Raw genomic sequence first — 26,685 nt, 5'->3', positions numbered from 1 at the left:
ATAAGGGCCTAATCTCCAAAATTTATAGGGAACTCATACAACTTAACAAAAGGAAGATAAACAATCCAATCAAAAAATGGGCAAAGGATCTAAATAGACACCTTTCAAAAGAGGACATTCAGAAAGCCAAGAGACATATGAAAACATGCTCAAAGTCACTAATCATCCGAGAGATGCAAATCAAAACAACAATGAGGTACCATCTCACACCTGTCAGACTGGCTATCATCAACAAATCAACAAACGACAAGTGCTGGAGAGGATGTGGAGAAAAAGGAACACTCGTGCACTGCTGGTGGGAATGCAGACTGGTGCAGCCACTGTGGAAGACAGTATGGAGTTTCCTCAAAAAACTAAAAATGGAACTCCCATTTGACCCTGTGATCCCACTTCTAGGAATATATCCCAAGAAACCAGAAACACCAATCAGAAAGGATATATGCACCCCTATGTTCATAGCAGCACAATTCACCATAGCTAAGATCTGGAAACAGCCTAAGTGCCCATCAGTAGATGAATGGATTAGAAAACTGTGGTACATCTACATGATGGAATACTATGCTGCTGTAAAAAAGAAGGAACTCTTACCATTTGCAACGGCATGGATGGAACTGGAGAGCATTATGCTAAGTGAAATAAGCCAGTCAATGAAGGAAAAATACCACATGATCTCACTCATGCATAATAAAGACCATTATAAACTTATGAACAATAATAGATACAGAGGCAAAGCTGCCTCAAACAGATTGTCAAACTGTAACGGGAAGGCCGTGGAGGGTTGGGGGGCAGGAGGGAGGAGGGTAAGAGATCAACCGAAGGACTTGTATGCATGCATATAAGCATAACCAATGGACATAAGACACTGGGGGGTAGGGGAGGCCAGGGGACTGTCAAGGGCGGGGGAAAAAAAAGGACACATATGTAATACCCTTTGTAATACTTTAAGCAATAAAATAAATAAATAAATAAATAAATAAAAATAAAAAATTGACCTGAAAGTGAACCGTTTTCCAGCTGGTTAACCCCCGCCTACCCTGGAAGCAGCTGTGGACGACGGGCTGTGTGCCTTCTGTGCCTCATGGGGATGCTGGGCCCGCAGCCTCTGTTTCTTGCGCATAAAATCCCCAGAGAAGAATCAGACTATGTCCATCCCTGGTCCACTCGCCTTGGCAAACAGCCAAGGGTAGCAAGAGATGCACTGAGAAGAAAGTGGTGGAGAGCCTGCACCCCAAAGCAAGTTAAATACTGATTGTATCAATTACTCATTGCTGCTGTAGCAAATTACCACAAACCTAGTGGGTTAAAACAACACACATGTATTCCCCTACAGCTCTAGGGGTCTTGTTGCTCAATCAAGGTGACAGCAGGGCTGATTCCTTCTGGAGGCTCCATGAGAGAACCTGTTCCTCACCTCTTCCAGCTTCCAGAGGCTGCGGGTTCTCCTGGGCTCCCAGCCTGCAAGTCCAGCCCTTTCTCCCATTGTCACATCTCCTTTCTCTAACGCTGACCTTCCTGTCTCTCTCTTTTAAGAAGTCTTGTGATTACACTGGAGCCACTCAGATAACCAAGAATAACCTCCCCCATCTGCAAAGTTCCTTTTATCATATAAAGGACCACATCCATGTTCCTGATCTTCAGGGGGAAGCATTCAGTCTAACCACCGAGGCTCAGTTTATTCTCATGAGCACTATGCTTCTTTGCCCCTCCACCCTCCTTCCTCACGTTGCCAGGCACATACTTGCACAAGAGTCTTTTCTCACCTAAGACACATTTCACACACGTTAAGATAAATTTGCAGATGTTATCATTTTATATCTCAAACCACAACAGGCTGGGTTACTGCATGCTTCCACTAGCAAAGTGAAAGTGCCTGCACCACCTTTGAAGAGGACTTGACAAACAAGAGTGTGGGTGTGGGGGCTTGGCTGAGACAGTAAAGGTCTGAGCCCCATGTTGGGGCACACAGGGCTGGAGGGGTTGGGCTGCTATTTTGAAGAAGAGGAGAAATACAATAACAGGATGCAGCCATTTGAAGAGTGTCAAGTAGAAGGGCCACAGGGCAGAGCTCTAACCAAAGGGGGGAAATTACAGGGAGATGGATTTGGGCTCAGAATGAAAAAGAAATGTCTAACAATTAGAACAGCCCCAGAACACAGCAAGCTTTCCTTAGGGTCGCTAGTTGGTGTGGCTGATGACCATGACAAGTTTCACTTATTTCATCATCTCCCTCTCTCCCATCTCCTCACCATCTACATTTCAACGTCATCACCCATCTTGAAAATGAATCCTCCCTCGACCCCATATTCTTCTCCTACCACCACTTGATGCCTCTCTTCTCCTTTGTAGCCAAGTCCCTTGAAAGAATGAGTCACCCCATCCATTTCCGCGTTTCCATCCATTTCTCCACCCACTCCAGTCTGGCGCCCGCCCCCACCACTCCTCCAAAGCCTCCCTTGCCAAGTAAACAACTTCATCTTCACTGAGTCCCATAGATGCACCACAGACCTGTTCTTTTTGGGACTCTCAGCAGCATTTGACACCAATGATCACACACTAGCTCCTTCCCCTTCTCCCCTCAGCTTCCTGGAATCCACATCCTCCTGACTTTCTTTGTATCTCTATGACCACCCTGCTGAGATCCTACCAGGACGTCTGTGCTCCCAATGGTTAGCATTCCTATCCTCGGGAATCTGTTCTAAGCCTCTTGCCTTCTCATCTACATTTTCTCTTGCTGGTCAGTTGCAGTTACTTCCATGTTTCTGGTTACCCCATATAGAAATCTGTATCTTTAGCTTTAGATTCATATATCTAACTACCCACTGAGCCTCTACATTTGTGTGTCCCACAGACACATCAAACCTTCAGTTCTGAACTCATCTTCTACCCCCAAAAGGGCTTTTTCTCCCATATTCCCTACCCCAGTAAATTCTTCCACCACCCATTAGTTGCTCAAGCCTGAAACATAGCACACTCCTTAACTTATCCTTTCCCTCACTCCCCCTCATACATTCTATTGTTTTATTTTCCTAATGTTATTCAAATCCATCTACATCTCTACCACTGGCACTTCCTTAGGCCAGGTCACCATCAACTCTCACCTGGATTATCCTGTAGTCTCCTAAATGATCTCTCTCCCTACATTTGTATTCCTATCTCCTCCATGCCCAAACTCCCTCCACCTGTGTACACCTGCCCATGCCCATGGATGCTATAATCTTCTCTCAAGAGAATAAATCTGGGAAAAGGTTCAGGGCCATTTGGGAAGAGAATTCTGCAGTCCTGCATCCCCAGGGTGTGGTGGGATGGGAGAGTGCAGCTCTGAATGGGCACATTCTGGCCCTGTGGCAGGCAGACCTCTAAGATGACCCCAATGTTTCCTGTATCCTGGTATATGAACCCTGCCTAACTCCCTGAGCTTTGAGTATGATGGATATGCTTCCATGTTTAGGTTCTATTACACAGCTGACCTTAAGATAGGAAGAACACCTGGGTAGGCTAGACTCAATCCCATGAGCCCTTTAAAAGCAGAGTGTTTTCTTTGGCTGGTCTCAGAAGAGAAGTCAGAGACTTGAAGCATGAGAACAATTTATTGTGTCATCACTGGCTTGAAGCTGGAAAAGGCCACATTCACAAAGAATGAAGGTGACCTCCAGGATCTTAAGAGTGGCCCCTGGCTGACAGCCAGCCAGGAAACAGAGCTCTCAGTCCTGTAACTGTAAGGAATTGGAATTTTACCAACAAGAATGAGCTTAGAAGTAAAAAGCTCCCCCAGAGTCCCAAGTGAGAACTCGACCCAGCTCACAGTTTGATTTCAACATTGTGAGTCTCTGAGCAGAGAACCCAGCCATTGCCCAAACCACTAACCTACAGGACTGTGAGCTGCTACGTGGATGGTGTTTTATGCCACTGAGTTTGGAGGAATTCCTTAAGCAGCAGCAGGAAACTGGCTTCTTACTTCATGGGGAAGCTTGCAGCCAGCAGAGTGCCACAGCGGGATTTCTAAAGCATGGGGTTCAGGAACGTGGTCCCCATTGGTTAGGTCAAGACTGGTACTGTCCCCATAAATTCCTAAAGATGAATTCTGCTCGCGCCCACCACATGATGTTTTTCCCTGCGTACTAAAGTGTTGCATAGTTCTTATACTTGAAAAGTTTTGGACTTGGGTCTCATGCCTATCTCCTAGCTGCAAGAGAGGCTGGGAAATTAAGCTGTGACATATAATCAAGAAGTGGAGTCCATAACATGGGAATCCCCCCATAATTGCACTGTTCAAATCATAATTATCCATTGAGACTTTGTAATGGATGTTTGTTTTTTTACTGTCTCTCCCCACTCTGCCCCTACCCACCACTTTCTTTTCCCATTTCTTCCGGCAACAGAATTCTTTTTTCCTAAGGAAAAGCCATTGACTGTGGTTAGGTCCGGCTCATTCAGCTCTGTTACCCTCTCTCTACTTCCTGCCACAAGAGTGAGCACATGACCCAGGGTTGGCCCATGATTGGTTTAGGGATGAATATGTAACTCAAGCTCAACCAATCAGAGTCTTTCCTGGGACTTTCTTGGCAGAGCTATCAAGAAATCCTGTTTGTTCCTCTGGTTGCTATAAGGGGAGTATGTGAGGTATGCCACCTTCCTATATAGATAGCCTATTCAAGAAGAAAACGAAATACCCAGTAGATCCAAGATGTGGAGAGAGAACCAGCCCTGATAACACAGTTTGAACTTTTATGACCATCCATGGCAGAGGACAGTTCCATCTCTTCCACTGCCCAGTTACTTGACAGTAAATCCCCCTGTGTGGCTTGCTGGATAACTTGAGGTAGGTTTCTGTCAGACATCCAAACAATATGATTAGCACAGACCTACTCAGCATCCTGTCCACATACTGCTGCAACCCTGGGAGCTGGAGCCACGTGACCCTGCCTGAAGCTGCAGGCCCTGCCTTTGACTCCAGACCTGAACTTGGTTGTGAGGGACTATGAGAAGCTGCTCAGCCTCTTGTCTTTTTTTTTTTTTTAATTGATTTCAGAGAGAAAGGGAGAGGGAGAGATAGAAACATCAATGATGAGAGAGAATCATTGGTCGGCTGCCTCCCTTTGGGGATGGAGCCTGCAACCCAGGCATGTGCCCTGACAGGCAATCTAATTGTGATCTAGTTCATAGGTTAATGCTCAACCACTGAGCTATGCCAGCCAGACTCAGCCTCTAGTCTTATTTCCAGTATTGCTAGCCCCTGTCTTGTACCCCAGTTTCAATAACTGATGCATTGTCTTACTTTGTTATCCTGGCCCTTTGCCTTTTCGGCCCTAGTATGTACAACCACTGAGCCCAGAACCCTATAGCCAGAACTCACCACCTGCTGCTGCATATCCCAAATTTTACCTGAGTCTGTCTGGACTTCCATCAGTGGTCCACACCAGTCCTATTTGATGCATACAACATCCCTTAACCCTGGGGCACCATGAGTCTACCCATTTCACAGATGGCCAACTTGCAGTTACATCAACTTGCAGCCTTAGAATACAATTGAAGGCAGCATTGTCCATGCTGTGTTCTATGGGACACCATTCAGAGAGATGTAAGTCTTCCATTAACACAGAGGGGAAAAGCAAAGCTGGCAGCATTTTTCCTTCAATTTCATATTTTATTTTATTTTTTTTAAAATATACTTTATTGATTTTTTACAGAGAAGAAGGGAGAGGGATAGAGAGCTAGAAACATCGATCAGCTGCCTCCCGCACACCCCCAACTGGGTATGTGCCCACAACCAAGGTACATGCCCTTGACCGGAATCGTACCCGGGACCCTTGAGTCCGCAGGCCGACGCTCTATCCACGGAGCCAAACCAGTCAGGGCTCAATTTCATATTTTAAAATATAAACAATAGGGAAGCATTTCACGTGGGGTTATCTTCCAAAGTGGGGACTTAAGGTAAAAATTGTGTCTCATTAAAATTGCCTTTGCTAGGCCCTTGCATTGTGCACAATGCATAGCCACAGGCTTTCCTCCTGCCCTGGAACAAGTTGTTGTTTTTCCAGTTTTGCGGGAAGTTAAAGGAAGGCAAATGTGAAGGAGTTGGCTTATTTCAAGGGGCATGTTGAGTGGAAAAGGTGTATTTAGATCCACAGGTAGGACAGCAAAATGCTCACTCTGTGAGAAGCACGTGGAAGCAGAGACTGACTGAGGGAATCCCAACTCAAGTATCCATCTCCCCCTTACTCCAGGCACCAGTCACCGAATCATTGCCCTCTTTTAATTGTGCCCTCTCTCCATGCTCTGGTGGAACGTGTGTAACTGAAATTAAGGGAATTAAATGCATGTAAAATAAGAGTCCACCATATGGAAGAAAAATAGTTATCATTGTAAGGTGGTCTCATAATAATCTTTCTCATATGTACAATGATCTGTTTTTAAGAAACTGCGTGCTGGACCCAAGCATACCAGAAAGTTACATTATCTGTTACATGGAATGATCTGAAATATGATCTTTGTAGACTTTACTATGTTTTTTATCATCAGTCCTATGATATCTTGTATAAGTAATGTCTTATTTTAGAATTCTAGCGTATGGGTTTATTATTCAATGTTGCATAGTAAACACATGAATTAAATAATAATGATCCTAATAGTTAGGATTAATAAGAATTCACACTTAGTAAGGGCTTCCCTTATGCCAGGTATTTTTCTAGCAGCTCTGCATTTATTAACTCATTTAATTCTCACAACAACCATCATCCCCATTTTACAGAAAAGAAAATGCAAAGAGCTAAAGGATTTTTGAATCCACCTTTTCAGACCTCAAACCCCAAGTGAGGGCATGGTTACTTTGATAGTCAGAGGAGAGGGTGTACTGCATTATGAAGGTACCCATTAGATTAAAAAAGATTCTTTTGAAAAAGAGCTGACATTTGAGGAGCTCCTACCCTATGCCAGGCATTGAGAAGGGCTTGCATGCCTTTTCTATTTAATTATCACAACCACTCTGTGAACAGAGGCAGAATCTGAGGCTTGGAGAGGTTGAGTGACTCTAACCCTTAGGTGGTAAATAACACTGTCTCCCTGTACAGACAGACGTGAGTTGTTATCATCATCATCATCATCATCTTCTTCTTCTTCTTCATCACAAAGAGCAAGGGGACATTACCCATTAGGAAAATGTGAACCAAAACCACAAAGAGATACCACTTTACATCCCACTAGGATGCCCGCAATCCAAAAAGACAGATAATAACAAGTGTCAGATGAGGATGTGGAGAAATTGGGACAAATATTGATGGTGGGCATGTGAAATGGTGCAGCTGCTGTGAAAAACGGTTGGTTCCGCAAAAGGTTGAAAGAGTTACCAAGTGATCCACCAATTTCATTCATAGTTAGTTACATACCCAAGAAAACTGTTCATGCAAACATATGTTCTTGCAAAAATCTGTACACAAATGCTCATAACAGCATGATTTTTAAAAAATATGTTTTTATTGATTTTAGAGAGAGAGGAAGGGAGAGGGATAGAGAGAGAGATACGTCGATGAGAAACATCATCAATTGGCTGCCTCCTGCCCACCCCCTAGTGGGGATCGAGCCCACAACCCAGGCATGTGTCCTGACTGGGAATCGAACCAGTGACCTCTTGGTTCATGGGTTGACACTCAACCACTGAGCCACATCAGCTGGACAACAGCATGATCCATAATAGCCCCAAATTGATAAACAATCCAAATGTCCACCACGAAGTGGTCCATCTATACCAGTGATGGCGAACCTTTTGAGCTCGGCGTGTCAGCATTTTGAAAAACCCTAACTTAACTCTGGTGCCGTGTCACATATAGAAATTTTTTGATATTTGCAACCATAGTAAAACAAAGACATATCTTTTTGATATTTATTTTATATATTTAAATGCCATTTAACAAAGGAAAATCAACCAAAAAAATGAGTTTGCGTGTCACCTCTGACACGCATGTCATAGGTTCGCCATTACTGATCTATACAGTGGAATATTATGCAGCCATAAAAAAGAATGAAGTACTGATACGTGCCCCAATGTGAACGAACCTTGAAAACATGATGCTGAGTGAGAGAAGCCAGACACAAAAGACCATACTGTGTGATTCCATTTATATGAAATGTTCAGAATAGGCAAATCCATAGAGACATAGAACAGACCAGTGGGTGCCTGAAGCTTCAGGGGAATGGGAATGTAACTAAGGGAGGTGGGATTTCCTCTTGAGGTAATGAAAATATTCTAAAATCGTGGTGATGATTGCACAACTCTGTGAATATGATAAAAACTATGAAATTGTACACTTTGAATGGGGGAATTGTATAGTGTACAAATTATATCTCAACTAGTGGCCTGGTGCATGAAATTCATGCGGGGGGGGGTGGCCCTCAGTCCAGCCTGCACCCTCTCCAATCTGGGACCCCTGGGGGGATGTCCTACTGCTGGGGTCAGGCCTAAACTGGCAGTCGGACATCCCTCTTGCAATCTGGGACCACTGGCTCCTAATCGCTCACCTGTCTGCCTGCCTGATTGCCCCTAACCACTCTGCTTGCCAGCCTGCTCACCCCCAACTGCCCCCCCCCCCCGCTGGCCTTCTCGCCCCAACTGCCCCCCCTGCCAGCCTGATCGCCCCAACTGCTCTTCCCTCCTGGCCTGATCGCCCCTAACCACCTCTGCCTCGGCCCTGCCTCCATGGCTTTGTCCGGAAGGACGTCCGGAATGTCTCCCAGAAGGTCTCCTGGTCTAATTAGCATCTTATCCTTTTATTAATATAGATGAACTGTAACCGAAAAAAAAAAGAGCATGGGGAGCCTTCCTAACCATGGAGAAGATCTAAAGTATTTACAAGTCTGATCCTATTCCTGCCCCTAAGCAGTGATGACTCAGATACCAGCAGCATCACTACTTGCACCCCGATTCATGGCCTTCTCCCTGGAAATCAAGGGCGTTGCCCTGTGTCTTCCCACCTTTCCCAGGCATGCCCCACTCATTTTGCCCCAGCAAGCCTGGGATAGAACCAGAGTGTCACACTTGCCTCCCAAGCTTCTTTCTGTAGCAAACTGGCACAGCTTCCTCCTGTCTGCTGCTTGCTGGCCGCCACCCCCCTCCCCCCACTTCAACACACACACACACACACACACACACACACACACACACACACACTTCTCCACCAGCTTGCTGTGAGACACATCTCGGGTTTTAAAACCACATAGAACTCAGGATGTGCACCAGAAGCTGCGGGCAACCACTGCAGAGATCTGGGGTCATCTCCACACCCCACTTACCTAACATAGGAAAAGACAATCATGTGGAAGAACCACTTAATGGTGCCATAGCTCGTGTTCTGGATCTGGATGACTTTGTTGGTCTCATACAGGAGCATATCATCGCAGCAGGCTGGCATGGTGAGAGGCTCACTCTCGTCTTGGAGCTGGCTCCAGAACAGTCACAGCAGGCCCACCAGTAAGAGAAAACGAAACGCCCTGAATTTAAACTGGAGCCTTTAAGTTTGAGCTCCTCCAATGATGACACAATGGGGGCGGACCCTGGCTGCTGCCCAGATGTGGCTGGGGGATAAACAAGGGAAGACAAATCCTATAGGCCTGCCTCGCAGCTGACCCCGCCCCCGCTGGCCTCCCTCACATGCTCGCACAATGATGGTGTTCAAAGGAAGGGTGGTTGTTTTTTTTTTTAAGAATTCTGCCCTTCCCCCTGTTCCCTTCACTTTTTTGACTCATTTCATTTGGGGGGAAGGGGCAGCCCTTCAAATGTCAGGAGACCCAGTGCTTTCATTGTGCCTTAGTAAAAGGACCTAGATCTTTCCATGGCCTCAAGAGCCACTCAGAGACTGACTGATTCATTTTCTGCAGCCCTTTATTCAGCCCCAGATGTGTATGAACACTGGGTGAACGAAGGTCTCTGCCTCCCCTTCCGCCCTCACCCCCCACACACTTCCTCACAACACTCCTGTCTGTAGATAATGGGGAATCAGATGTGCTGGGTAGTGGGGAGGGAAGGGTGGACTTTATTTCTATGCTGAATATTTCCTGCATGACCCTCTGTCTGGATCCTCTCTCTATCCTGCTCTGTGCCCTGGGAGGTTCGTCCAGGACTTAGGCCCAGCAGCCTAAGACTCCCAGGAACAAACTAGCCATGCAACAAAGCTAGGATTTGACCCCTCAATGAGGGCGAACACATGCCAGAGGAGCCATGTCCCAAGCAAAGGGACAGAGTTTTTTTATGATTCTGGTGGAGTTTAGCTTAAATTTCAATGCAAGCAAATTTTGGCAGGTTCAAAGCAAAGCAGGTTTTGTATAAAATGGTCAACTTCAGATCTGGGTTTTAAAGTGGACCCAGGGCCCTGTTTCCTCAGAAGCAATAAAGCTAAGATTTCAAATGCTCCAAGGATCCTTCATCTGAAGCTCTGGGCTGAGTGCACACGAAGGCCACTTCTGTGAAGTTTTCTCTTCTGTATGCAGGCGCTGTTAGGGTCGCCGAAGGAGGAATGCACGAGGCCAAAAGGGGTAAAGGTCATCTGGAAACCCAGGTGGGCTGAGCCCCAAATGGTGCCAGCACCCAAAGACTGGGAATCAGGGTGTTTTAAAGGACTCTAGGCGGGCTTTTTCTGGGAGGAGAATTCTCTGTGCAGGTTGGGATTCTGGGAAACTCTGGAGGGGAGAGATAATGGTCTTAGCAGGTGGAATGTGGTCTAAGCAGGTGGAATGTGGTCTAAGCAAGCAGAATGTCCATTGTGAAGTGGGCTCAAGGTCAATTCCCAGGGGAGGGGGTACCGATTCAATTATTTGATCACACCAGCAGGCACTACTTTAAAAAAATTACTGATAGATCTTTAAATATCTCTATATCCAGACCAAGCCTTTCTGAGATCCCCACCTGTGCAGAATCACCAGACCTTAATACTCAAAGACACTTCAAATCACATCTTGGCAATGAAACACCTTCCCCCAAAGCAATCGCGCAGGGAAGGACTGATGAGAGGGCCTTGGAGGAGCAGATGAGGACTGCTTAGCCACGAGGGCAGGGAGGTCAGGGTGGGTTGTTTTTTTGTGTTTTTTTTAAAATACATTTTTCTATTGATTTCAGAGAGGAAGGGAGAGGAAGAGGGAGAGATAGAAACATCAATGATGAGAGAATCATTGACTGCCTGCCTCCTGCACACCCCCTCCTGGGGATCGAGCCCGCAACCCAGGCATGTGCCCTTGACTGGAATCAAACCTGGGACCCTTCAGTCCACAGGCCAACGCTCTATCCACTGAGCCAAACCAGCTAGGTCTCAGGGTGGTTTTTAATGGGGGACATAGAGTCAAGGAAAGATTGAGCGGGGTAGTTAAGGTGGAAACATTTGAGCCATTCAAAGATGTTCAAAGAGCCCTAGCCAGTTTGCTCAGTGGTTAGGTGTCGGCCTGTAGAATGAAGGGTTACAGGTTTGATTCTGATCAAGGCGCATGTGGGAGGCAACCTATCGATGTGTCTCTTTCACATTGATGTTTGTCTGTTTCTTCCCCTCCCTTACACACTCTCTAAAAAACAATAAAAAAAATACCCTCGGGTAATGCTTAACAAAACAACAACAACCCCCCAAAGATGTTCAAAGAGAAACATCAAGATTGGTGGTCTCTGTTTTTTTTTGTGAAGTAGGAAGTGAGATCATGAATGGAATGGGGGAAATGTGAGGACTTGGGTGAAGGTTGTGTGTGTGTATGTGTTTCTTGTTACAGACCTGCTCTTGAATGCTTCCTGTATTGACTTGCCTTCCCTGTCCCACTTCCCGACTCCCCTTCCTGGCCCTCAATCTCCCAATTGAACTACTCGCCAGCATTCTTGTCTCAGGGTGTGCTTTGAGGAAACCCAGTATATTTCAGCCCCCTGTGCTGTGGTTATGAGTCCGGACTTTGTCCCAAGAGCAATAGGCAGGTTTATAAGCAGAGGCACAGCATGATCTCATTTTCACTTTAGTAAAATCACTCCAGTTGCACCTTGGAAAATGGATAGAAGGGGCAAGAGTGGAGGCGGGAGGTCTGCCCAGGGAGAGGGCATAGTGGCCTGGAGCAAGGCTGAGGGCAGATCCCTGAAGGACGCCAACACCAAGGAGACTACGCAGAGGCCTCCGGGAAGGAGAGGAAACCAGGACAAAAGCCAATGATTCACAAATAACCAGAGGCCAAGGCGATATTAAGAGCTATTACAAAGCTGTGTAATTAAAGGCCGCTAGTGAGCGGACTATAAATGAGCGGAACAGGATAGAGTCGAGCATTAAACACAAAGACAAGTGGGAACTTAGCATGTGATAAAGACATTTAAAATCAGGGGAGAAAGGAATTGCTCAAAATAGGTTCTCATAGCAATTGGCTAGCCATTTAGAGGAGGTCAGTGGAGGGAGGGGGTGTGTTATCCTAACTTTTCATGTTTAAAAAGATGTGTAACGCCAAAGTCAGATTGGCTCAGTGGTTAGAGCAGGGGTGGGCAAACTTTTTGACTCGAGGGCCACAATAGGTTCTTAAACTGGACCGGAGGGCCGGAACAAAAGCATGGATGGAGTGTTTGTGTGAACTAATATAAATTCAAAGTAAACATCATTACATAAAAGGGTACGGTCTTTTTTTTTTTTTTGAGTTTTATTCATTCCAAACGGGCCGGATCCAGCCTGCGGGCCGTAGTTTGCCCATGGCTGGGATAGAGCATTGGCCCATGGACTGAAGGGTTCTGGGTTTGATTCCGGCCAAGGGCACGTACCTCAGTTGCAGGCTCGATCCCCAACCCCAATCGGGGTGCGTGTGGGAGGCAACCAATCGATGTGTCTTGCTTACATTGATGTTTCTTTCTCTCTCTGTCTCTCCCCTTCCCTTAAAAAAAAAAAAAAAAAAAGATGTGTAACTGAAATGAGATAGAATCATCAAATGTGAGCAGAATCAGTTACACAAAAAGGGACGTTCAAGTCATCTTTCTGTTCATGTGGCACCCATTTTGCATTTTAGTGAAAAATGGCAACAAAGGTAACCGGATGCTCTTTGCAATAACTGACAACGCCATACTCTCACCTGGCTGGCGTTTGGTTCTTTCTCCCACGAAAACTCCTGTTGGTGTCAGTACCAGTTTGGATTTGCAGCGATGATACAACGATGCCAGACTGACTCTCCTTCAGGAGGACAGTGTTTCAGCCAAGATTCACGGTGGTTTCTTTCTTTCTTGGGAACTGGAGCTACTTTAAAAAGCCTGTCAAAATGAGGTCTCTTTATCTTTCTCCATGGCACTTTCTCAGGAACGTGTCTTGCTCACCCTCTCTCCCTTCCTTCTCATCACCTAACTCAGAATCCTTACAATAAATGCGTCTGCTGCTTCGGCGTGTCGCAGGGTTAGGAGAATGCCCAGTGCCCTGCTAGCCAAAACCGTTTTCTTTGAGTTACACCAAACCAGTGCTGTCTAATGGGACGACCACTACCCACATGTGGCTATTTAAATTATTTAAGCTTAGCCCAGCCGGTGTGGCTCAGGGGTTGAGTGTCGATCTATGAACCAGAAAGTCACAATTAGATTCCCAGGCTTGATCCCCAGTGTGGGGCGTGCAGGAGGCAGCCGATCAATGATTCTCTCTCATCATTGATGTTTCTATCTCTTCCTTCCTCTCCCTTCCTCTCTCTGAAATCAATAAAAAATATATTTAAAACAATAAAAATAAATAATTTATTTAAAGTTAAGCCCTAACCAGTTTGGCTCAGTGGATAGAGCATCGACCTTCGGACTCAAGGGTCCCAGGTTCGATTCCGGTCAAGGGCATGTACCTTGGTTGCGGGCATATCCCCAGTGGGGAGTGTGCAGGAGGCAGCTGATCGATGTTTCTCTCTCATCGATGTTTCTAACTATCCCTCTCCCTTCCGCTCTGTAAAAAATCAATAAAATATATTTAAAAAATAAATAAATAAAAAGTAAAGTTAAATGAAATTTAAGATTCAGTTCTGCAGTCATATCCTATTTCAAAAGCTCAATATCCAGGTGTGACTAATGGCTCCCATAATAGACAGTGAAGATGGAGAACATTCCCACCAGTGTAGACAATTCTACAGACTGCGCTGCTGATAAGATACGTGGGACAGAGGCAAAGGTGAGCGTAGTTGCAGGTAAGGGAGGAAGGATAGGACGGGCTCAGTCAGATGGCACCTATTTTCTGTGCGAAATAGGAAGCAGAGGTGCCCGAAGACAGAGAAAGGAAACGCAGAGGGAGGTTTGATAAGTGTGAATAAGATTCAAAACAGTTGCTATGGTGATCAGGAGAAGAAAGCCAACAGGGAAAACAGGAATTCCAGGGTGGTGTTGAGACTGAAAGGCCATGGAGGTGTTGTTGCAGCAGTCTAGGTGACTGAGATTATGACAGGGGCCCGGGGCCTTCCCACCTGCAGGACCCGCCTCCCACCTCCACACCAGGGGCCCACCAGGCCCTGCCAAGTGGTTCAAATAGTTTGAGAATGTGTAATTGTTGGCATGAACTGTGTGTATTGTGGTCTTCTATATTTGTGCCTGAAACTGTAAGCAAAACTACACATGTGTTCCTCCTTCTCCCGAAAGCACCCTTCCCTGGGGCAGGACTCTGCTTCATTACCATATTCTTCCTAATTCGTTTATTTTTTAATCTAATTTTTATTGTTTTCAGAGAGGAAGAAGGAGGAAAGATGGAGCCCACAAATCCAGCATGTGCCCTGACTGGGAATCAAATCATGACCTCCTGATTCATAGGTCGACGCTCAATCACTGAGCCATGCCAGTCAGGCCTAATTTGTTTATTTAACAACTATTTATTGAGTGCCAGGGATTCTGGGGATATGTGAGTTGACAAAAAAGACCAAAATTCTTTCCCCCTTGGAGCTCATATTCTAAAGAAACAGGACAAATAAAAGACAAGTCAGATATATAGAATGTGAGAGGGCTGTGCCCCCTATGGGGAAAAATCAAGCAAGGAAGGAAGATCAGATGTGTTTGGGGTTGAACATAGTGGTTAAATTGAGGTGAAACTCACATAACATAAAATTAACCATTGGTAAATGTAGAATTCAGTGGCATTTAGTACATTCACAATGCCATGCAATCCCCACCTCTTTCTAGTTCCAAAACATTTTATCACCTTAAAAGGAAACCCTGTGCCTATTAGCAGTCACTCCCTCCTTCCCTACAGCCCCTGGCAACCATCAATCTGCTTTCTGTCTCTATGGATTCACCAGCCCCTGGTAACCACCATTTTTTTTTTTTTCTGTCTTTGTGGATTTAATTATTCTGGGCATTTCACATAAAAGGAATTATACTATGTGGTCTTTTGTGACAGGCTTCTTTCAATTTGTACAATGTTTTCAAGGCTCATCACATTTTAGTATATGTCAGTATTTTATTCTTTCTTATGGCTGAATAATACTTTGTATGGATATATCACATTTTATTTTTTTATTTTTTTTCCTTTTTTTAAAAACATATTTTATTGATTTTTTACAGAGAGGAAGAGAGGGATAGAGAGCCAGAAACATCGATGAGAGAGAAACATCGATCAGCTGCCTCCTGCACACCTCCTACTGGGAATGTGCCCACAACTAAGGTACATGCCCTTGACCGGAATCGAACCTGGGACCCTTGAGTCTGCAGGCCCACGCTCTATCCACTGAGCCAAATCGGTTAGGGCTATCACATTTTATATAGCTGTTCATTAATCGATGGACACTCAGGTTGGGTCCACCTTTGTCTATTATGAATAACTAGAGGCCCAGTGCATGAAATTCATGCACAGGTAGGGTCCCTAGCGGCTGCTGGCTGCTGGCTGCCGGCCGCCGGCCGAGGCCTTCCTTTGTTCCGCGTCGCCCCCTGGTGGTCAGCATACATCATAGCAAGTGATCGAACTCCCAGTTGGTCGAACTCCCAAGAGGACACTTTGCATATTAGGCTTTTATATATATAGATGTTACCATGAACATTCTGATACAAGTATTTGAGTTCCCGTTTCCAGTTGTTTCAGTGGAATTGCTGGGTCATATGTTGAAGTTTTTGAGGAAACGCCAAACTGTTTTCCACAGTGACTGCATCATATTCCATTCCCGCCAGCAACATATGAGGGTTCCAATTTCTCCACATCCTCGCCAACACTTGTTATTTTCCGTTTTGTAAATAATAGGCATCCTAGTGGTAAGAAGTAGTATGTCACAGAGCTTTGATTTGCATTTCTCTAATGCACATCATTGGGTGTTGAGCATTCTTTCATGTGCTCATTGGCCATTTGTTCAGCTTCTTAGAGAAATGTCTATTTAAGTCCTTTCCCCACTTTTGAATTGGGTTGTTTTCTTTTGTCACTGAGATAGAAGAGTGGAGATTGGACTTTTAAATAGAGTGGTCAGAAAAGGCCTCTCTGAGAAGAGGCCTTTTAAGTAAAGATCTTAAGAAGGTGAGGGAGCCAGTTACCAGGATGTCTGGGAAGAGCATTGCAGAGAGAACAGTGAATGCAAAGGCCTCAGACAAGTTACTTTCACTTCTCTGTAACGCTGTTTTCCTGTCTGCAAACAGGGAAGAATAAGGCCTGAAGACAATATCACGTAGAGTGTCAGCAAATTATCCACCCCTGGTCTTGCCCATGCCCTTGAGGAAGACATTTAACTTCTCAGAGCTACAGTTTGCTCATGTATGAAGTGGGGATGATAATCCTACCTACCTCACAGTGTTCCTGTGCTAGGGGGAGGAAATGAAACATGAGAAACTTACTGAATGTGTTGCGGGGAGGGACTGCGGGATAGAAGGGTTACTGATTGTATTAGGGTCAGGAACCGTGGCAGAGAAAAATTGCTAGATTGTCTTAGAAAAACAATGTATTATGATATGCTCCAGCCAGGTGTGACTCTGTTTACCTCCCCTTTGTGCTTATGAACTTTCTGTGAACTTCTAAGGAACAGCTAATGAAATGCTTTGTATTTTTTTTTTAACACTGTTTTGCTATAAAGGATCATACTGCACCCTTGGTCTCTGCCACATGCTTCAAACCTTCCCAGAGGGGGTGGGGGGTGGTCAGCTGGCCAGCTTAATAAAGGCTCTTAAATTTAAATTCTGAGTCGGTGGTCTGTCTCACTGAGCCAACCCATAACAGTTCCCACAAGAATTAAATGAAATAATATACTCAGTCAGGGTATATTCATAGCAGTGCTCAGAAATGTGGGGTTCAAACCCAGATCAAGAGGACTTTGAATCCTGAGGCCTCTGGGAGGAAAAGGTTTACAGGAGAGTCGAAGGGTTGCTGTGTGGGGAGGCCTGCGGTCTAGGCTACTAGATACTTGATCATATTTACGTTCTGAAGAGCATAACTTATTTATATACTAACACCAAGCAGGAGGTTACAGTCTGAATGCCAGCTTTCACCAAGTGCCCTTGGGCAAATAGTTTAACCTCTTTGAACTCGGTTTCCTTATTTGTGCCTCAATATTGTGGACAGTATTCAAGATCATATATGTGTGAATAAGAGAGGTGCTCAAAAAAACTTGCCTCTCTAATTGCTTCATCATATGTCTGCTCTGCAAATACTATCATTTTGGGCATTCCAAAAATTTCAACACAAAAATGCTATGATTTTTTTTTTGTGGCAGTTAAAAAAACTTTTTTGGGGTCTCAGGCTACAGTTTAGATCCTGCTCTAGTAGTTACCTGCTGTTGGACCTTGGGATAGTGTCATAACCTCTCTGATCTTTAGGTCCTGGTCCAACCTTACAAAGCAGTTGTAAGGATCTGAGCTCATTTTCGTAAATCACCCATCAAACAACAGAACTCTGCTACACCAGTATGAAGAAAAGGATGGGACGTCCAAGCAGTTTGGATGGTGAGGGAGAACAGAACAGAGAAATAAAAGCTCCTGAGGGGCCAGCGGAGTGAAACCATAATGGGTGAGTTTCCAGCCCTCATTTTTCTCCCTAAGAAAGGAGCTAAGATCAGGAGTCTCAAGTCTGAGACTCTTCTAGGTCCGTGGCTAGCTTGGTGCCCTCAGCCAAGTCCCCTCCTCTCTCTGTGCCTCAGTTTCCCAGGGGTTCCTCTCCCCAAACCCTCTCCTCTCTGAAACCATTTGTGGTACCGCCGCTGACCAGCAGAGGGCAGTGATGCACCAACATTGATCTGAAGTCTGCCTCAAAGTTCTGTTTTGTTTGCTGTTTTCCTGGACAAGAGAATTATGGTGAAATAATAATAGTGGCATAGGTTTCTCTTTTTCAAAGGTCTTTATTTTATATTCAGTGCACAGTTAGAAGAGGTCTTGTCACAGTATGCAGATGAGGAAGCAGAGCCTCAAAAACATGAGAAACAATGACACATGCAAACAATCCACTGGCAATTTAGACATTTGAATGCTAGGAGCGCAATGCTGTATGTCTGGGCTGCTTAGTAGCGATAACCAATTACCCACTTTATGATTCATGAAGTACTTTCTGACCCTCAATATCAGAAAATTTTTATTCTGTCCTATCTAGCTTACCAATAAGCAAGCTGAACCTTCTAGAGGTTATGCCATTTGGCTTATTGTTTTCTTCATCAGCTTCATCTTAGAGGCTCCCAGAAATAGCTTAAAAACTATAGAACTTGGTGTTTTGCAGCAGTTTTGATGTGGTAGAATGTAGTGGGTTCTAGAGCAAATACTGCTCCTTGTTTTGCAAAAGGAATCAAGCCCCTTTCTCTGCTTCATTGTCTGTATGGGTTATTAGCAATTGCATGTGCAACTGGAATAGCTCTAGGTCAAAAGTGGAATTCGAAAGGGACTATCAAATGATACACCTGGCTCTAGCCAGTTTGGCTCAGTGGATAGAGCGTTGGCCTGTGGACTGAAGGGTCCTGGGTTCAATTCCAGTAAGGGCATATGCCTGGGTTGTGGGGTCGATCTCCAGGAGGGGGTGTGCAGGAGGCAGGGGTCAATGATTCTCTCTCATCATTGATCTTTCTATCTCTCTTTCCCTCTCCCTTTCTCTCTGAAATAAAAAGTATGTGTTTTTTTTTTAAAAAAAAATCATACACCTGTCCTTAACTCCAGATTCTGATAGCCACCCCCAACCACCCAAAAAAAAATCACTGTTTTTGATGATCCTTGTATGTGTCTGTATGTGCGATGCCTTTAACAGAACCCTGGCTTGGTTAAGATGCTGTAAGAGAAAGGCCAACTCAAATTAGCTTAAACACCTAAACATTAAGGAACGTTTGACTTCATCCATGTAAAAATTCAAGGTGACTCATGCAGCAACTCAACATCAGCAAAATTATTCCACTCAAAAGTCAGCAGTGCCAATAGGCCCATCGGGGTTGACACTCTGGTGTAGGGGTTGGAGTTGGGGTCTGCTCTGATGACGCACATGGCAATGTGGAGGGGGTAGAAGGACAGCACTTGGAATTTGAGTTCAGAGAGTCTGAAGTAAGAAAGGAGGACTGGCCTTGGGGAAGGGAATCAACAGTCTCTGTTACACGCCCTGAGGCTGTTAATCCAGCTCCCAGGGAGCTCTAACTGGCTCTTACACTGTGTGTGCCTGCTGCTAGGAGTTAGGGGACAAAGCAGAATCAACACTTGGTCCTTGTCCTCCCCTTGCTTATAGTCTGTTTAAACCAGACTTGCATTACTTCCTTTTTACCCTTAGTACTTGTATTTTTTTTATTGTAGAAAATGCTGACAGCTATAAAGAAGAAAAGCCAGAATTGCCCATAACCCATCACTCAGAGACAGCTACCAGTAACATTTCTAGTTCCTTCTAATCTTAGCCCCGTTTTCTAATTATTGCAAGTCATGCGAATTATCTCCTTATTTATTCATTCATCTGATAGCTATGGAGCTGAGTACTGGAGTGTGTAGTTCAGATTCTCACTTTACTAGGAGTTCCCAGGACAATTTCATTGTCGCCCAGAGTGGTTGAATGAGGTTTGACTTGGGCTTTGAAGTGGATCTGAATGAGGAAAGAGGGTATAAGGATGGCCTTACAGTGAGAGGAAGGGCGTGTCCCAGGCATAAACGTAGGGCAGGTGGGGGTAGGTGAGAAGATTGATGCATAGTGGAAGGCTAGAAGGAGTCAGTGGTAGGGAAGATTCCAGGTGTAACATGTATCTGTTTTTTTGGACGGTTCAGCAGTCATTCCCCCTTCTGATCTCAGCACCCAATTTTCCTTTGGGGACTCACTTATTCCCCACTGTCAACTCTCAGCTCCTGTTTGGGAGAAGCTCCATACCCTTATTTAGAGATGGTCATGTGACCAAGTCTGACCAATCAGAATAGCACCTCCCTCTGGTCAGTGATTGGCTCATGAATGGGCACATGACTAGATCAAGCCAGTCAGGACCAATGAGACTGTCTGGATTTCTGGGTTTCCTTGAAATTTTAGGCAATCTGACTACATTGTGTGGCAGATTGGCTGGAGCTGAGAGGAAGCTGTCTGCTTCAGATGCGATATGCACTGTACAGTTTGCCACAGTCCCCGCCACTTCCTATCACTAGGGAAGAGAGGTTAGCACTCTGTTTAGAACTCTGTGAGCCAAACACAACTTGTCTATCTGTCACACTTAGCCCTGGGAATGCCAGTTTGTTTTCCCTGTGTAGGTGCCAAGATGAATGGGAACAACCAGGGTGTGAGTCCTTGCCAGCGGATGACCTTTAGGAAGTTTCTTAACTGGCCCTGAGCCTCTACTTCCTCATCTGTTGGATCAGTGATTCTCAACCAGCAGCGAGTTTATCCCCCAGGGGACATTTGATGATGTCTGGAGACATTTTTTGGTTGTTACTGACAACTAGTGGGTAGAGGCCAAAGATATTGCTAAATATCTTACAGTGCACAGAGCAGCCCTCACCCCTACACACACACACACACACACACACACACCCCAAAGAATGATCCAGCCCAAAATATCCATAGTGCTGAGGCTGAGAAACTCTGTGTTAAATGGAGATGGTAACAGCCCTAGCCGGTTTGGCTCAGTGGGTAGAGCGTCAGCCTGTGGACTGAAGGGTCCTGGGTTTGATTGAGCCCAACCTGGGTCAAGGGCATATGCCTGGGTTGGCTCAATCCCCAATAGAGGGCGTGCAGGAGGCAGCCGATCAAAGATTCTCTTGTCATTGATGTTTCTATTTCTGTCTCCCTCTCCCTTCCTCTCTGATATCAATAAAAATGTATTTTAAAAAAACATTTTCCAAAAAAAATGGAGATGATAACAGTAGCTCATTTAAAAGGCTGTTGTGAAGATCCAGTGGAATCATCTGTTTAAGAACTGTCATTTCTACTTCCCCACCCCACTTGTAAACTCTACAGGTCAGGGATCAGATGGTTTTAGAGCAATGTTCCGTATCCCAATGACTAGAACATGGAGGGTGCTAAGTAAATTTTTATGAATTGAAACATTTATCAGATGAGTACAAATCAACAAATAGTAACTATCATCATCATCATCTTCATCATCATCAATCAACACTATCTTTCCAGCCCCTGGCTCAGTGTATGATTGGTTATCTATATTTGTTGAATGAATGAATGAATGAATGAATGAGAAATGGAGTATTTACTCATTAACCACTAATTTATGTGCTTTAGGAAGATACTGTAAACTCGTGGGAAATAGGCCCAGTCTTTCCCTATTTTTTGCAAAGAGGATTTTTGTTCATTAAAAAATTACTTTAGGGGAGTGAGACTTCTGCCAAGCCAGGGCCTGGCTCAAAGTCATGTAGAGTTGAGGACTCAACATCTCGCTTAGCTTAGGCAAAAAAGGAAAACGGGCCAGGCTTTGTGCGAACTCGCTGTGAAACAAGAGCTGTTTTCAGGGCCCAGGAACACTCTCTGTCCCATGTTTAATTTCTTCCATCTGTCTGGTATCTGACCTCCACTGCCCTCTAAGCCATTGCCACACATTGTCTGCACATGTTCCCATATAAGGTGATCTCTCTCTCTCTTTCTCTTCCTCTCTTCCCCTCTCCCTCTCTTTCTCAGGGTTGGACAGCAGGCTGCTTCCTCCACCCCACTGTTCCTCCCTTGGCCTTCTCTGGCAGGCTGCACTGTGAGGATGGATGGCTGGAGAGCGGGAAGGGGCAGGGGGCTGCCAAGGAATGTGGCAGGTTTATTTTTGTTCGGACTGCATTCCTTGCCAGGCCTGCAGGCTCCAGCCACTTGGGGATGTCACATGCCGATAAGACAGTGGGGGTGACTGAGACCTGCGGCTCAACTCTGCAACACCCCAGGTGTGAGCCATCGTCACAGAGTGGGAGGGGGGGGAGGGTGTTGGTGTAGGGACTCTGAGGTCATGTAACTCACCTCTTCCCACTCCCCTGTGTCTGATTCCCAGAAAGACAAGTTTGAACCTTCAGAGAAGCAACTGCAGAAATTGAGATCTGTAATCACTTAGACCCATTGCTGGATAAAACCCAACATTTGCAGCCGAGAAGAACCAGGTGTCGAGGTGAAATTATTAGCTGTGTGACCTTGGGCAAGTTGCCTGACCTCTCTGTTTCCTTATCTGTCAAAATAGTAGCAAATGTACTCCATACTATTCCAGTATCATAGTGAAATATGAATTCCATGAGAGCAGGGATTATTGTCTTTTCTGTTTACTGTTGTATCACCAGCATGTAGATAGAATAGTGCCTGGCACATAGTAGGTGTTCAAATATGTTTTGAACAAATTAAGTGAGATAATGCATTTAAGTGCTCAGGACCAAATAAATGGTAGCTGTTACTATCTATTCAATAACATCATATGTTTATTAAATACTTATTAAGTGCCAGGCCCTTAATAAGGTCTGGGGATACAGCAGTGAACAAGACAGACTTTAAGGAAGCTTGTAGCTTGTATTCTTTTTTTTTCTTGATCCTCACCTGAGGATATTTTTCCATTGATTTTTAGGGAGAGTGGAAGAGAGAGGGAAAGATAGAGAGAAACACTGATGTGAGAAAAACACATTGACTGGTTGCCTCTTGCAGGCCGGGGAGGAGCCTGCAACCGAGGTACGTGCCCTTGATCAGAATCGAACCCGGGACCCTTTGATCCACAGGCAGGCACTCTATCCACTGAGCCAAACTGGCTGGGGCAGAAGCTTGTATTCTAATGAGGGATGTATACATATAACTTCAGAGAGTACTAGGTGCTATGGAAGAAATTTAAAAGGGAATGTGGAAGTGAGTTTTTCAAACCTTTTGACTGTAACTTACAGCAAGAAATGTTTATCGTGTGACCCAATGAACTCACATGCCTGTTTATTAAACTGAAATAAAACTTTCACAAAACAATTGTGATAGATTGTCTGCAAAGATGTCTGCCAACAATTTAGCAACCATCATTCCTGGTATGCACATGCCACTCCCTGATCAAGAGGCAGAGGCTGTTTCTCCTTTCCTTGAATCTAGGCTGGACTCATGACTTGCTTTGACCAATAGGATGCGATGGCAATGACACTGTGCTTGCTCGGGGCCTCTGCTTTAAGATGCCTGGTGGCTTTCATTTCTGTGCTCCGTGTACTGTTCACTGAATCAAACAAGGAGCTTGATGTGGTTCGAATTCCAGTGTAAGCAAACCAAAATCTACACCTGTACATGTCTCAAGGTCACGAAATCAAAAGTCAAAGGACAACCAGTCACAGACAGACAACTAGGCTTTCAGTGAAATAATTTCTCTTCTTTGCTCCCACACTTTTCTCTGTATAAGTCTCTCCCAGGACTCCTGCCAGCGGAGGGCACCCCTAACCACTTCCTGTTTGGTGCTGCCCGACTAGTATCAGTTGATCTTTTAACAGTATCTAGCTGCCAGGTAGAGAGGCTCAGGTTAGACTCGTGGTCGGCAAACTGCGGCTCGAGAGCCACATGCGGCTCTTTGGCCCCTTGAGTGTGGCTCTTCCTAAGCCTTAGGAGTACCCTAATTAAATTAATAACAATGTACCTACCTATATAGTTTAAGTTTAAAAAATTTGGCTCTCAAAAGAAATTTCAATTGTTGTACTGTTGATATTTGGCTCTGTTGACTAATGAGTGTGCCGACCACTGGGTTAGACCATTGAATGATGAGAGACCTCAAGGAGAGAGTTCACATGAAGGAGAAATGGCAGCCAGCACGGGGGGCCCAGAAAGGAGGGAGCTAATTTGGAGGTTCTCGCCCCAGAGGAGCTCCCAGCTGAACTCAGCCCCACGGAGATCCCAGCAGATACCACGTGGGGCAGAACTATCCCACTGAGCCCAACTATCCCACCGATTTGAGGGAGGGTTTCAAGCCAATACATTTGGAGTGGTTTGTTACCGCAGCAAAAAATATATATATTTCTGACACAAAAGTATTTACCTTTATTCTGTATGATATTTTCTATTCCGCTTCATTTTTAAAAAATGTTCATCAGTGTGCAGGCGGTGTGGCTCAGTGGTTGAGTGTAGACCTGTAAACCAGGAGGTCACTGGTTTGATTCCTGGTCAGGGCACATGCCCAGGTTGTGGGCTCAATCCCTAGCAGGAGGTGTGCAGGAGGCAGCTGATCAATGATTCTTTTCTCATCATTGATATTTCTCTCTCTCTCTCCCTCTCCCTTCCTTTCTGAAATTAATAAAATATATTTTAAAATATTCATTAAGAACCATTAAACTGATTTCAAGAACGACTAGTCAGCCATAACCGTCTGAAAAGCTCGGTGATGGCGAATGACTGGTAGGTGGGTTACTTTAGTAAGAGGGTTGGGAAAGGTCTCGCTGAGGAAGGAACATTTGAGCTGAGACCTGAATGAGGAGAAGGAGCCAGCAGGGGGAAGATCGGGGTAAAGAACAGCCAGACCGAAGAAAGAGCAGTGCAGGGCTCTGGAGTTTGGGATGGGTTTGGTGTGTCTGAGCAACAGAAAGGAAGCCGGTAGGTGGGGGGTATAGAGAAAACGGAAGCTTGGAATAAAATTAGGCCATAAGCCCTGCAACGCCTGGGACCTCAGCTACAGAGAGAAAGACTGCTTGGAAGACTTGGGGTGAATGGTTGTCCATCTTTTTTTTTAAAATTGAGGTGAGATTTGCATAATATAAAATTAGCCTGTGTGTGTGTGTGTGTGTGTGTGTGCGTGTCCTCACCCAAGGATATTTTTCCATTGATTTTTATTTATTTTTTAAAAATATTTTTTTATTGATTTCAGAGAGGAAGGGAGAGGGACAGAGAATCATTGATTGGCTGCCCCCTACTGGAGATCGAACCTGCAACCCGGGCATGTGCCCTTGACTGGAATCAAACCTGGGAACCTATAGTCCGCAGGCCAACACTCTATCTATCCACTGAGCCAAACCAACTACACTCCATTGATTTTGAGAGAAAATAGAAGGGAGAGGGAGAGATAGAGAGAGAGAAACATTGATGTGAGAGAGACCCAATGATTGGTTGCCTCCCACATTCATCCCAACCAGGGCCAGGGATAGAACCTGCAACTGAGGTAGGTGCCCTTGCCCAGAGTCGAACCCAGGACCCTTTAGTCCAAGGGCCGACACTCTATCTACTGAGCCACGCCGGCTAGGGTTAAAATTAGCCTTTTTAAAGGGAAAATTCGGTGGCATTTGGTTACATTCACAATATTGTGCAACCACCACCTCTGCTTCCATCACTCAAAAGGAAACCCTGTACTGATTTAGCAGTTGTTCCACATTCTCTCTTCCCCCCAGCCCCTGGCACTCACGGATCTGCACTTTGTCTTTGTGGATTTGCCTTTTCTAGCTATTTCATGTAAATGGAATCATACACATGTGCCTTTTGTGTCTGGCTTCTTTCACTCAGCATCATCTTTTCAAGGTTCATCCCTGTGGTAACATGTATCTGCACTTCATTTCTTTTTAGGCCGGAATCACATTCTGCTGTACATTTGCACCACAATTTGTTGAGCCCTTCACCCGTTTTGATTCTATGATTCCATCTATAGCCCTTTCACAGGCCTCGATTTGACATCATCAGCCCAGGAAGGGAAAAGCTCTTGGCAACATAAAGAAGGCCCCGCTGTGCCCCGCCGCTCCTGGCCTTTTCTTGTCCCTTCCCCTCAACTTTTTCCTGTGTGATCTGGAGCTTCCTAATGGCCCCAAAGCAGCTCCACTGCTGATTACCCTTGAATACTCCCCCTGAATTCTATAAATACCCAACGCTCAGCTGGGAAAAAAGAACTTGAAAGGCATCTGAAACGAAAATACCCTTTTTTTCCCATCATTGGCCAAGTGTTTTCTCTCCATGTTTCCACTCTTTGATTCCCGGGCGAGTGCCTGGAATTCAAACCTTTAGCCCTACCCCGGTAAGAGAAGAGTCTCCTTGGCAAAGCCCTCCAGGCAGAGAAAACCAGACAGCATGTTAACACTGGCCCTCCGCACAGAAAATCCCTTGGCCTCCAGCTTCAATGGCCTGTACGGTCCTTCCTCCAGACTCTGCTGAGCCAGTTTTGAACCAGTTTAGTAGGTTGGTGAAAATGGCTTTGGGATCAGGCAGACCTGTGTTTTAATCTTGATTCAGCCGGCTGCTAGCTATGTGACTGTGGGCCCTCTATGAACTCTCCAGGCCTCAATTTTCTCAATTGTAAAACGGGGAAAAAACAAGACTGTCCTTGCAGCCTTGTTGGGAAGATTAAATGAGATGATGTGGGTGTGGGCAATGTGCTGAAATGAAATTAGGCCTAACTCCATGTGACTCCAGGAACCTCAGCTACAGAGCCGGGGCAGCTTGGAGACATGGG

At 45.2% G+C, this 26,685-nt stretch overlaps 2 protein-coding genes across 3 annotated transcripts in view; one reads left to right on the top strand and one right to left on the bottom strand.

Annotated features, from left to right (window-relative positions):
• Window positions 1-9,401, bottom strand: part of P2RX7 (purinergic receptor P2X 7) — a gene marked incomplete at both ends in the record, with an annotated part of 41,764 nt that extends 32,363 nt beyond the window's left edge. The window contains one exon of the mRNA XM_081113399.1: window positions 9,283-9,401. Coding sequence (XP_080969525.1) covers window positions 9,283-9,401 — 119 coding nt within the window. The remainder of the gene's footprint in view (window positions 1-9,282) is intronic.
• IFT81 (intraflagellar transport 81) overlaps window positions 1-26,685 on the top strand; it is a 133,399-nt gene that overhangs the window by 41,856 nt on the left and 64,858 nt on the right. The gene's annotated exons all lie outside the window — the stretch shown is intronic.

Source organism: Myotis nattereri (genome assembly GCF_964212035.1).
Source record: "Myotis nattereri genome assembly, chromosome: 19".
NCBI classification, from domain to species: Eukaryota; Metazoa; Chordata; class Mammalia; order Chiroptera; family Vespertilionidae; genus Myotis; species Myotis nattereri.
This window is presented reverse-complemented; position numbering and strand designations above follow the sequence as displayed.